The sequence below is a fragment of the Lissotriton vulgaris genome, chromosome 3_1 (assembly GCF_964263255.1).
Source record: "Lissotriton vulgaris chromosome 3_1, aLisVul1.2, whole genome shotgun sequence".
Classification (NCBI taxonomy): Eukaryota; Metazoa; Chordata; class Amphibia; order Caudata; family Salamandridae; genus Lissotriton; species Lissotriton vulgaris.
This window is the reverse complement of record NC_141689.1, coordinates 1,792,239,110-1,792,252,890: the sequence shown is the minus strand read 5'-3', so window position 1 is coordinate 1,792,252,890 and position 13,781 is coordinate 1,792,239,110. Positions and strand designations below refer to the sequence as shown.

Sequence of the window (13,781 nt, the reverse complement as noted above, 5' to 3'; positions counted from 1 at the left end):
ACCATACCTCAAAATCCCTGCGGATACATGATCTGGGTATCGGTTCAGCCAGGGGGTCAAAGCCAAGATATCAATGGGCGAAGATGTTTGCTTCCAAGGCACCATCTCAATCCTGCTTGGATCCCCCCTTTCCTCCCGCACCATTGGACTTGGATCGACAGCTAGTTTCTGGGTGTGAGGAATTCCCGCAGCCCGAACAAGCATGCCGGAACTTACACGTTCCCTGAGGCCTGTTACAGGTTCCTTTGTTGAATCCCCAACAAACCCCCCGCTTGCCTCCATTCCCGCCGGACCTGGTGTGTGGCTCCCCTCCGGCGTTCGGCCCGAAAGGGCTGTGCCGGCTTCTGCTGTAATGTCCCAGAAACGCTCGTGCCCGGTCCCGACGTACCCGCCGGTCCCGGCAAAAGCTGGTTATGCCATGACACTGTATCCAGACAATCCCACGTTAGAACCTCGTTAAACTCTTTTGCTTTTCTAAAGGTAACGTCATAACCCTTCCATTCATTTCCTCCGTACATTGCATAGAAATTCATGATCCTGTTCTGATAACATGATAAGTCGGGCAACACTTCAGGCTTACGTTCACCCATAACTGCCGTAAAAATAGAAAAGGCTCTGACCCAGTTCACCATGGTCTCATCGACCCTGAATTCCGCCATCTTGGCTCGCCATACGCTGGGGTGCCACAAATCTTTCTGGGTCTTTGCATATTCTACCTCACGATGGTCAGTCAAAAGTGAAAACATGTTGATATATTTATCTCCCCATATCATTTCTTTCGTAGCCATAGGAATGTGCTGCGATAATCTTTCCCGCCTTGAAGGTACTGAACTCTCCCCCACCAATGGCAATGGTCCCTTACCAGGTTCATCCGTCTTCCCAGCCGTGTCCGTTGTCGTAGCCCGATCGTCCGTCGTGACCCCCTTTGCAACCTGTGGGGGAATAAAAGGTACATTCCCTGTCCCGGCATCCCTTGACTGCCGCAACTGCTCAATTATTAATCTGGCTTCTTCAGCCGGATCGCCCGCAGCCACTGATCCCCCTGCTCCTTTCTTTAGCCACAGTAACACTGCTGCTAACTGGAGGGCCAGTTCAGGGGGCATTTGGTCATCCCCAATCGGCGTTATCACTACGGGGATTGGTAAACCCCCATCCGGACCTGGTACCGGGCTATCTACCGGCGCGACTGGGCTGTCTGCTCCCGGGCTCGATGGAGGCACTTCTGGGACTGGGACCTCCCTGGAACCTGCCCTCCCCTTATTCCTTTTACCCTTACCCCCTGGGGCGACATTCGGGAAGGCCGGTCCTATAACTTTTTTAGGCCGCCCGAGGGGGTGTTCTGGGCCGCCATCTGCTTCTTGATGGCCGCTAAGCCCCGACCGAGCTCGTCCACTTTACCCATCTTCCGGTCCATCACCGCTACTCGGTTCACCAAGGTGCGTAGCATCCTCTCCATCTCGGAGCTCTTTCCCGCTTTTTTGCCAGACATGGTTTCGGTTACTCCGTCCGACTTGATCTTTGAGGGTACCCGATCTTCCACACGCCTGACACTGAAAGAGAAATAACAAAGATTACAAGTTTCAAAATTGCTGCTTGTTCCTTATAGGGCTCACGAGCGACAAGTGGTGCAGCCTTCAGAGCACTGGAACAAGAGGACGCTTCGTTGGATTCCTTCTCTATTTATCCATCTGTGGGGATGGCGGGAGCCCACCTTGGGTACGCCCATCCGAGCGCGGACTTCCGGGCGGGTGTTTAGAACAACCCCTTCTGGGCGGGAAGGGCCTGCTCCGGCTACGCCGCTTTGGGCATACCAGCCGAGACACGCCCCTCGCCCACAACGGTTTCCCGGGGGGATCGGGGCACCCATCCATACGTTCGGGGGACCGAGTGGTTTTGCCCTGGTTAGAGCCCGTCTGTCAGGTATAGCTGAGATGACAATGTGCGTGCTGATAATGTACTTGAATGACCTCACCGAGGACAGTGCCTCACGGGACTGACCTCGAAACCGTGGAAGTAATTGCTGGGATATGCTAAGCCTAACTCCCAAAGTAAGTCGCACCACCCAATGTGCAATAAAATTCAAGCGAGCCAATCCGGCTGTCATAGAGCTTCAGCAAGCAAGGAGATGTCCGCTTCAGCAAGGATTGCGCCATGGAGCAACCATAAGAGTAACCGGTAATATGCTGAATAAATGCCATGTGCACCTTGTGAGTCGGCCCAAACTCAATTAAAATGTGGATGGTCCTTGGCCTGCGATGGCTGGCAGACCCGAAGCTGGCTTTTTAAGAATTTCCCATGAAGTCAGACTTTACACTATGAGAGTCCTGGATAGCATAAGTTGTATCACAGAAAACATTGAAATCACTTTCAATGAGAGTGCCTGACATACAACCAGTTGCATTACCCTCAGACTTTCCACTGTGAGGGCTTTAGCATTGCACCAGTTTTATTACGTGAGGAACAGTGGAATTCCCACATTCCCGCAGGAGACTAACTGGTTCACTGTTTTGAGTGTCCAGCAAAGCCTCAGTTTGTATAACTAGTTTGCTGGTTTTATCGTGAGAGTCCCACAAAGCCCCAGTTTGTATAACATACCTAGTGCTGAAATCAGACTTTCAATGAGAGCACCAAGCCTAGTACCTGTTGCATTACCCTCCGATTACCCTCAGCTCTCAACTGAGAACGCTTCACCTGGCACCAGTCGTATGACTTGAGAAATATTCAAATTAGGCTTACAGCGAAAGAGCTTAATATAGCACCAGTTGTATTACATGGGGACCTCTTCACATATTGCTGCAAGAGGTTAACTGATTTGCCCAACCTCGGTTGCGGTCTAGGTCATTGATATTACTCGTTCAATGAAACGTTTGAAAGGGAAGTGCAACTGCCATCTCCCATCCCCATGAGGGATTCAAGATGGGCTAATATTTTCCTGCATACCATGTCCCCGACTCCCCTACCGATGTACCCCAAATGTGACTGGACCTTGAGTGCCAAGTTGAGGATAATAATGCATTCAAGGTTACGTAAGGAATGCTGAAACTAAAAACGTTTGGTCAAATTCAAAAGCCGAATGCCGAAAGAATTCGCCTGTTGTGCAGAGTTGAGTGTAGTAGCGCATTCATGGTTACTTAGAGTGCTGAAGCTAAAAGCGTTTGCTCAACACCAAGGCAGTATTCACACAAATGATGGGTTACCTAGTGCATGCCTTACCAAGTGCACCTATTAGATTCCAACCCACTATCTTCAGATCCAAAAAGAACTCCATCGTACATGACTGCACATGCAATGCCTGTGAATGGTACACACTGTGCCCCTTTACTAGCAACTCACACTTATCTTTGCCTATGTCTAACCCAGGCTGTCAGCAATCAAATTGAGGAGATTAGAGGAAAGACAAATGAGCAGACGTGGCTCCCGTGCTAATAAGACCTTTGGACCTTAGAGAAAACACCTGTAGCAATCGAGGTGTAGCCTTCCTTTGCTTATGTGATGCATTCAACATACAGCTTACTCATGTAGGAAGTAGGTGTAGGGAAGTACCTATATAATACTGGACGTTTCCCTTACCCCAACAGGCCCTGCGATTTCGCACGTTTAAATTATTCACCTCAGGCTTTCCTTTAATTGAGTAGCAACCTCTGTAAATGAGTCCCCAATCCCTCCTACAATGCCATCTGGGGTCCCTAATGTGCTGACTGTGCTGCATGCATCGCTACCTACAAGTGTCCCATAAGTGTCAACATGCCCACTCATGCAACATACAGCCTAAAAGACAAACAGGTCATCAATGAACCCCCTCTCAACTTTCACATCTCTGGTGAAAGGTAGGCCTGGGCAGTATATTCCGTTCCGTTCACGAAATTTGAGGAATTTGGGTAATTTCGCGTTCTGCCGAGAACGTAAATTTGCCCAAAATTCTTCTTTCCGCGACTTCGCAAATTTTTTTGCGTGTTCGCAAGATATTTTCTCCACGCGCACGCAAACAGCGATTGCGAACAGTAAATAAGCATCGCGAACAAGCAATTCCGAGTGTTCTCGGAATTTCTGCCTGTTCGCAGATATTGTTTACCATTTCACGGAGATTTGCTTAACGCGATTACGCAAATTCCACCCACCCCTAGTGAAAGGCATAGACTTTGAATGAACATATATCAGTGAACATTAGCATAACTTGAGGGCTGATGTATTCCCAATCCGCAAGGAGCATAGCCCCAGGGTACGCCTGCTTAGCTATTACTCGACTTAATTTATTAAGTGCCAAAATGCAAACCTGTGCAACACAAGTTTGGCAGGCCTGTCATGAACACCTCCGTAACTTTCACTGATGATGGGTTAAAACAAAAGGCCGGGGAGCGTGGAAGTCTGCCTTTCTGACTCCGCGCGGCACGGCCTGCCCCTCCAGCCTCTAGGAGGCTATAATTCTTTTTCCCCACCACCATCCCCTGAAGCAGATGATTGGTATTGTGTGTTATGAAGGTTTCCACAGTTTTGTTACAAATGTTTATAGATGACAAGAGTGTCTGACTAAAACGTTTTTGTTCCTTAGAATTTTATCCCGTTTACAGGTTATCAATCGGCTTATTTATTGCTATTCCTTGGTCAGGAGGTAAGGTCATGATTGGTGAGCAGTTAATTTAAGGTCCTTAGGGGGAGGCTCCATTCTTGAATGGGGTCGCCAAAAGGGAGGGACAAGTTGTCTCTCCTAGTACTCCAGGGGCAGTTACAGCCTGTAGGCTACATGGGTGCAGGGGAGGGGAGAGTCACACTTTCTCTAGGCTGGTTGGCCACCCCGCACATGCACAATGATGCCAGTAAATGGCACAGAGATGCAAAGGCCCCCTTCAATGGAGTTAATAGAGCGTATGGGGGTAACCGGGGGCGGAAGTACTCTCACGGTAAGCGGGCCCTCTGCGCATGCGCACTTCGACGGAAGGGAGTAGTTAATTGGGCGTACGGGGGTAACCGGGGGGGAAGTACCCTCACGGTAAACGGGCCCTCTGGCAATGCGTACTCCGACAAGAGGGCGTGGTTTAAGTGATAAGGATCTGACACCAGTTAGTGACCTTGCCGTAGGCCCAAATAGGCTACGCAGAAAATAAATATTGTTTAATGTGATTGATACGTTAGATTTGGATAGGAAATGCCTTATACTAGAAGTATGTTAAGGTTAGCCACCTGATATCTGTATATATCAATTGTAATAGAATGTCATGGAACGTTTTCTGCGTAATTGTGTAAATATTGTTTATTTCAATTTTTGATTTATTTGTATGTTTTATTAAATACGGCTGGGGGGTGTACGACCCCCCCGCCTCCAAAGAAATCCCTCTCATGTCCTGTTTAATAATGTTTGTTAACGGAAGCGGATGGATGTAGCTAGAGAAAGCAAATGTCCAATAATCGGAATAAAGTATCTGTGAGCAGGATGTAGGCTGAGGAAAACAATATCCACCTCTCTCTACCCCTTCGGTACAGATACCACTTTATGTAAACATTAATTGTATATACATTTGTTTTGCTATGTGTAGTGTTATAATGGATTGATTCTACATAGATACCTCTAATCTTTCCGTCTACACAGGATAAAGACTTTGGAAAACAGGTGCTGCACAAATCACACCCCAACCCTCCAGCAAAAGTATCCACCAGCATGAAAGAATACCAGCAGTATACCCTGGAAAAAGTCTACAGAGGGGAGGACTGTTTCTGGGCTTTTGCTCCTGTCGCCGGGGATTACATCCTCATCAGCTTCTCAGAGCCAATACATATGGAAAAGTGAGTCCAAATACACAGGGAATAACAGATAATGCACTGTTCCAAGATCAAATTACAATTTCTAATCATCCTTCGGAAGAATAGTGTTTACTGATTGAATTAACTCACTTTTATTCGTATTTTGAAATAGCAAAAACGAAACATCTTAACACAGCGACCGACTGTATGTTGTTTCTTTGATAAAATATTGAGATTCAGAATATAGATGAACAATTACATCAACTAAGAATCACTGAAATTAAAACATGCACTTTTCATGTTAGGTTTTAATTATACGTTACATAGGCAATTAAGCATCTAGATTTTCAAGTCTTGACTTGGAAATAATGTTGCCACCTGTATCATGTATGAGGGCACCACTGATGCCCTTTGCATTTCTATATGTGCTGCAGTGGCAGTATAATCACGAGCAGGACATATAGGGGGTAAGTTATCATTGCACAGCTTAACATAACGGACACATTTTTGTTATGTTCATGTTTTCAGATCCTAAAAGTAACATCTTCAGCTGTAAATGTTTTTGTGAATTTACTTAGTTGTCCTTGGAAGGTACTGGTCAAAGCGCTCAACCATGCTTTTCTCTGTCATCCGTATTTAAACTGAACTTAGTTGTGTAATGGTAACTTTTGACATGCCCCATACGCCTGATCCCAGTACCCACTGGGCACGGTTCTATGTGCCAAGCAAACTCTGGGTGTGGCATTTAGTCATGCCCTGGGCCCAATACCCCACTATCAGAACTCTTTGTCACTGCCTTTGGCAAGTTCAAGAGTGCAAGGGATGGCCCCCGGTCATGCTCTGCGGACATTCACCAGGCCCAGTGCCAACATTTATTTTTTATGCAAAAGTGTTGGAAAAATGTATGAATTATAAAGCACACAATCCGTTTCCCTAAATCGCAGTAATGGACAAGCTTACCTTTTTCAATTCAGTTTGAACGGAAATTTATACATAGAGACAATGGCCCTATTGCTAGTGGCCAATAAATTACATACTTGAGATCACTTCTTGTATCGCAATTATGAGTTTGCTGTATATTATAACACTCAGTAAATACGAGTTCGACACACAAGAAATATTCCAGTAAAAATTTCAGAAGTTAAAATCTACTGACCTTTATTGGGATACAAGGTGCTGATGAATATTGGCACATGCAGATTTTTGTTTAATAAACACCAAAATCTGCATGGCATTCTGTATTTTAGGGGGAAAACTCAGAATGGGTGATATTTATTGCAGTAGGAAAATAACATACCCCATAGTATAACATCACGCCTAACACAGCCAATCGGATCAGAAAAGAAAGATATTATTTGAAGTGAAAAAGTTGAAAACAAAGACTGGGCAAATGCAATCACGCTCTGTAAAGTAGACTGGGCGAACCCAATGGATGGTGCATATATTTTATTGAATGCCCGACACCACCACCATGACGCGTTTCAGCCCACATGGGGCCTTGATCACATGACAGGAGTGAGGAAGTTGAAAAATATTTAAAGTGCAAGTGAGTGACGTACTTCCCAGCATATAGTAAACATGGAATACCTACTATACAGATGACAATAGTAGTTCAAGTCATGAGTAGTTTCATGCTGTTGTAAAATGGCTCATGATAATGGCAATCAAATTCCAGTTTGTGAAAACATAGTTAAATAGCAGCATATAAAAGGATTTTATATTTAATAAAATAAAAAATCATAAAAAAACTTTTATCTCATGAGAGAGCAGCATTTAAATATCTATGTTGATCTACCAGCCTTCCACTGATATATCCATGTTAAAGTGGAGATTTGCGCCCAAATGGGCCTATGGATATCTGACCACTTAGGTCCGTCTGACCGTGTGCAAATGGGAGTATGTTAAAAAATTATTAATAAAGTGCAAACCATGTGCAAAAAATAGCAATTCAAAATGACAATACATAACAAAGGTTAAAAACAGTATCAGGGCGATATGAGGCAGCTAGTATGTATTATTCATTCATAATGACCTAATGAAGATAGGTGTAAAATTCTTCACTTGTATTAAGTCCGTTCGGTGCCTTACAGTCCTTGAGAATTATGAGCCTGGTCTCAAGTTTGCGTAGCTGAGACTCCCGGTCCCCACCCCTTCTCTGTGGTGGGACTGTGTCAATCTCAAAGCATTTCAGACTATATATATATTAGCTGCTGGCGGTCTTGGGGTGATTCGTGAAGCGAGGGCCGAGAAAAAAGGGGGGTCCCATAACGTGTTTTCCCTTGCAATTTTCCATAGGGACCTTTAGCCGCAGCTACAGCCCGAACTGCTTAACGGAATTACACCAAATTTAGAAAAGAGGTAGTCCTTAGTTCAGACTCAAGACTTTTGCTTAAATGGAGTAAATCCATTCAGTAGTTCCTGAGAAAATTATATTTAAAAGTACATATATATCTATGGCCGCGGTGGATCTGGGCACCCTAAGCGCACTCTGCCATGCACGAGCTGTATTCTAATTGGCTCTAAATCAGGAAGTGCTGGCAGCCATATTGTGCCTCGGTAGAGCCGAGGCACAAGAAACCTATAAAAAAAGTACAAAATGTGAAAAATCGGCAAAATCCGCACAGGGTGCATGGATCTTGCTGATGGAAAAAAAAAGAAATGCGGGCTCCCGCGCTATATTAGATATTAGCCCCTGGGGGGGCCAAATCCCGGGGGGCAATGAGTATATTTAGGTGGGGGGGCCCAAAGGGGCTCCTCAGCCCCGGGGACAGCTACTCCCCGGGGCTTTATTATACATTGTGCGGGGGCTCACAGCCCCCCCAGCCCTGGGGACCGCCACCACCTAGGGCTTTTATTAAAAGTGGGTGGGGAAGGTCAAAGGCCCCCCAAGCCCTGGGGACCGCCACCACCCAGGGCTTTTTGATAATATATGCAGGGGTCTCACAGCCCCCCCGCAGCCCCGGGGACCGCCACCCCACAGCTTTTTTTTTTTAAACAAACCTGTGTGGTGGGCTTGATCCCCCCAACACGCCCCGGGGACAGTCACCTTCCAGGGGCACTAAGTTTTTAATTTGGGGGTCCCTTATGGACCCCCAAGCCCCGGGGACCACCACCCCCTGGGGCTTTCAAATGGTGGGAGGGGGCAGCGTGGCCCCCCTCCTGGAGCCCTTGATAGCCCTGGGGACCGCCACCCCCGGGACACTGCTGTTTACAATGACAGGGGGGGAGCCTCGCCGCTCCCATCCTGTCATTGTAAACTGCTTTGCTATTTGGAAGAGAGAGCAGGAAACCTGCTATCTCTTGCAAATAGCAAAGCAGATTGCTTTTCCACTTGGGGAACAGCATGTTAGCTGCTCCACATGTGGAAAAGCAATGCCGGCTCCCGCAGGACGCGGGGAGCCAGCGGGACAGTGGGGGGATTGGGGACTCACCACGGTCCTCAACGGAGTGGGCCAGCCCCGGGGCTATTAGTGGCCCGGGAGGGGGGCCATACGGCCTCCCTCCCCAAAATGTAATTAAAAAAAAAGGGCCGGCCCCGGGGGATGGGGTCCCCGGGGCCATAAGGGGCCACAGGAGGGGGCAAGGCAGCCCCCATCCAAATTAAAAATATTTTTTTAAAAGCCCATGCCCCGGGGGATGGGGTCCCCTGGGCAGATTATGGCTTCAGGAGGGGGGCCACGTGACGCCTTCCCAATTTTCTTCTTTTTAAAAGGAAAATTGGGGGCAGGCCCTGGGGGATGGGGTCCCCAGGGCCAAAAAAATAGAAAAAGAAGGGAGGCTACACAGCCCCCCTTCTTAAATTATTATTTTTTTTAAAAGGGATCGCGGCCAGAGGCCACGCCCCCTCCTTGCACCACTCTGCAAACGCACCCCCTGGCACGTTTGCAGAGGGGGTACACATTTCCCTTGAAAACTGGGGGTCCTTGGGGGCCAACTAGCCCACCAGGAACTTCCAGTATGCGCCAGGGGGCTGCGTTGCAGAGAGGTGTTTTGAGATCACGCCCCTTGTTACACCTCTCCGTACTGGAGGTACCTGGTGGGCTAGTTGCACCCTCGGGACCCTCAATATTCAAGGAGAGTTAATCCCCCAACTTAAAATGCACCACGGAGCGCGTTTGCACAGTGGTGAAGGAAAGGGGCGGGGCCTGAGTTCACATGTGTGCAAACACACCCTGTGGCGTGGTTTAAGTTGGGGAATTAATTCCTTGTCAATCCTGAGGGTCCCTGGGGACCAACTAGCCCACCAGGTACCTCCAGTAAGCGCCACGGAGCTGCATTGCAGAGTGTTGTAAAAAGGGGCGTGGCCTCTGAACACCTCTCTGCAGCGCAGCTCTGTGGCGCTTACTGGAGGTACCTAGTGAGCTAGTTTGATCCTATGTACCCTTAGGATTGAAGGGGACTTAATCTCTCAACTAAGAATGGTGACAGGGCGCGTGTACACAGTGGTGAACGGAGGGGACGGGGCCTGACGTGATGTGTGCAAACACGCCATGTGGCGCGTTTTAAGTTGGGGAAAAAAAAATCACTTCAAACCTGAGGGACCATGTGGGCCAAGTAGCCCACCAGGTGCTTCCAGGAAGCACCACTGCTCTGCGTTGCAGAGAGGTGGTGCAGGCCTTGCCCCTTTTTACATCTCTCTGCTACGCAGCTCTGTGGTGCTTACTGGATGTACTACTGTTATCAGGAGAGACCTCAGTGCTCCATCTTTGAGCCCAGTACTAATCCTGAAAAGTAATTCTAACCATACTTGCAAGTAACTTGAATTTCCTTCCATAGGCTAAAATTGACTGGTTTCACTTGAAAATTCTTCTGTGTGGAGTTTTATAAACTTTAAAATATTCACCTAAAATCATCCGAACAACGAATTACTATTTACTCACCTGTTATCAGGAGAGAACCCAGTGCTGCATATTTTAGCCCAAAACCGGTACAAAAGGGGGTGGTGATGGACGGAGCATCTGAATGAATCAAACACTCACACCCAGTCAAAAGATCTGGTTTTAATCCATCACCGTTCTTTAGCCCACTCTGCCACCCCAGTTCAGACATGGCTATATGCAAATCAGTCTGACCCTGTGCCTCATGGGAACAGTCCAGCCCGAACTGCTAAGCCATGTCTTCCCTGGACCGGAAACAAGCTTCTGAGGACCGGTTTCTGGCATTCCAGCCGTCTTCAGCCCGGCTTGCTTGAATCCAGTGGCAAAGTGAGCAAGGGACTCACGTCTGAGCATACCCTGCCACACTTACGGCGGCCAAAAGCGGTACAAAAGGGGGTGGTGACGGAGGGAGCATCTGAATGAATCAAACACCCCTTATGGATATGGGAACGGAGTCAATAACAAAGTATTTCAAATCCTGAAGATTATTTTGATGCACCAATTTAAAATGACGGGCAACCGGATATGAAGGATCCGAATTAATGATTGCCCGCAAGTGCTGCAAAATACGATTGAACACAGGAAGTTTTGTACTGGCGACATAGGAAAGCTGGCAATTGCATTCAAGGATGTAAACTGCGAAATCTGTTTTACATGCAATTTGATTGGACATATTAGAAAAAGGATCTACAAAGGTCTGTTTATTAATCCCAAACTTACATGCACGGCATGAACTACATTTAAAAAAACCTTTCTTGTACGTTAGCCAGTTAACAGAGCTAACTGTCTCAGGACTTGTTCTGACCATTGCATCCCTCATAGAGGGTGCTCTCCTAAGTAATTGTTGGTTGTGCTGTAAGTTCGGGAGCTAATGTCAAATCTGTTTTTAAAATAGGCCAATGTTTGCTGACAATTTTTCTTATTTCTCTGTCTTGGCTACTGAACGTAGTAATAAGTCTCACCACAGGTTTAATTGAAACAACTGGATGTATGGTCATTTCGTTTACATTAAGTGGATCGTCCTATGCTGTCCCTTTCTTTATTTTAGACAATGCAATTTGTAGGTCTTTAGTGTCATACCCTCTAGCAACAAACCTATCCATAGACTCACTGAGACAAATGTCCAAATCATCTTTTCTGCTGCAGATTCTCTGAATTCTCAAAAACTCCCCATAGGGGATGCTTTTAATAAGGTGCTTAGGATGGGCACTACTGGCATGGAGTACTGAGTTTCCAGATGTGATTTTCCTGTGTAATTTAGTACAAATGACATTCGCTTCCAAAATAATTTCAACATATAAAAATTCAACTTTTTTGTTGCTAATTTGAGCCGTGAACTCAAGATTTAGTGAGTTCACATTAATCTTAACAAACTCCAAAGCAGATTCTTTGGAGCCCTTCCAAATAACACAAACGTCATCGATGAATCTCCACCATCGAATGACGTGATCAGAGAACTCTTTTTTGAAGGTCTGGGCCAGGAAGCAGGGGTGGGTCTAGGCTCATGGCGGCCCAGGGCAGGGAGTGTAGGTAGGGGGCCTCGGAAGAGGGGGTCGGGGCGGAGCGCGGAGGCCAGTGAAGAGGGGGGTCAGGGTGTTTGGAAGTGGAACAGAGCCAGAGGCCACCAAATCCCTGCCAGGGGCCGTCACGCAAATGTGTATCCATCCTCACAGGATTATTATATTAAGGATATATATTGGCATGGTGGCCCCTGGGGTTTGGTGGCCCTGTGCAGGTGCACAGCTTGCACATGCTTAAGGCCGCCCCTGCAGGACGTGCTTCTCCCACCAGCCTACGTGAAAACACGCATAGCTAGGGGAGAAGCACGCCCCCATTGCAACACCTTGTAGCTGCTGATATAATTCCTTATTCTTATTAAAAATAAAGAAGTTATTAGTTAAACAAAGTTCTGTCATACGCAGCAGCATTTTGGTGTGTTTATTATAACAAACATTTCTGTCAGATAAAAAATATTCTATAGCATTTAAACCAGCCTGATGCTCAATATTGGTGTATAATGAACAGATGTCCATCACTAAAAAGTGATAATCATCTTCCCATTTGACCTCCTTTAATCTTTCCAAAAAATGGCCTTTATCCCTGATAAACGAAGGAAGGTTAGCAACATAATCATGAAGAAAAAAATCAACATATTTGGACATAGCCTCCAATAAGCTACTTCGGGCAGAAATTATTGGACGCCCTGGTACTGGGGTGACTTGTTTATGAACCTTTGGCAAAAGGTACAGTGTGGGAGTAATAGGGAACTCAGTTTTTAAAAAAATTGAATTCATCTTTATTAATTAAACACTCCCTCTTCCAATGTGAGAGTTCTTTTAGAACCTGTTCTTTGATTTTAAGCAAAATGGGGAAGGCTACCAACTTGTAACAACTAGCGTCACTCAGCTGTTTCTTAGCCTTCCATATATGCTGCACGTGGCCAGAGCACAACATTCCCGCCTTTATCGGCTTTATTAACAATGATATTTTTATCACTGCCAATTTTATCCATAAGGCGTGAATACTGTTGTTCTCTGTATTGTCTATGTTTGTTTTTAGGCAGGCATGTTCTGTGGAGGTTCTTAAGATCATCAACAACACAATCACCAAATACATCGATTGCATCTCTAACCATGATGGGCATAAAAGTTGAAGACGGACGGAAATGAGTTAGGGCAGCCTTAGTAGTAGTGATGCCCATACCTATTAAATCCTCCTGAGTGCTAAGAGGTCTTGTATCATCTACTTCAGCCAATTCATTCACAGTTCTTAGTATAGGAACATCAGAGGACCGAAACTCAACACTAGGTTGACTTGCTGCATCAACAACTGAAACTCTAGAATTAACATTTTTCAATTTGTGAAATTTAACTAACTTTAGCTTTCTAATAAATTTAAAGACGTCAATTCGAGATTGAACATATTTAAAGTAGTTTTTTGGACAAAAAGAAAGTCCCAAAGCCAGTAATTGGAGTTCTGCAGTATTTAATTCTAGTTCCGTCATATTGATTACGGTATTAACAGTTGCTATGTTAACTGCTTCTGTGTTCTCCTCCTTAGCCTTTAATTTCTTTTGTTGAAAGCGCCGGGCTTTCCGCCTCTATTTGCATTGCTTGTTCCTCCGGCGGCATTTTGAGATTGGGGTTGTACACGTGGTATTCTCGGCCT

At 46.2% G+C, this 13,781-nt stretch overlaps 1 protein-coding gene across 2 annotated transcripts in view; it reads left to right on the top strand.

Annotated features, from left to right (window-relative positions):
- Positions 1-13,781, top strand: part of MGAT4D (MGAT4 family member D) — a 720,909-nt gene that overhangs the window by 607,965 nt on the left and 99,163 nt on the right. For both annotated transcript variants that reach the window (XM_086962223.1, XM_086962222.1), the window contains exon 11: positions 5,585-5,778. In XM_086962223.1, the coding sequence (XP_086818349.1) occupies positions 5,585-5,778 (194 nt within the window). The remainder of the gene's footprint in view (positions 1-5,584; positions 5,779-13,781) is intronic.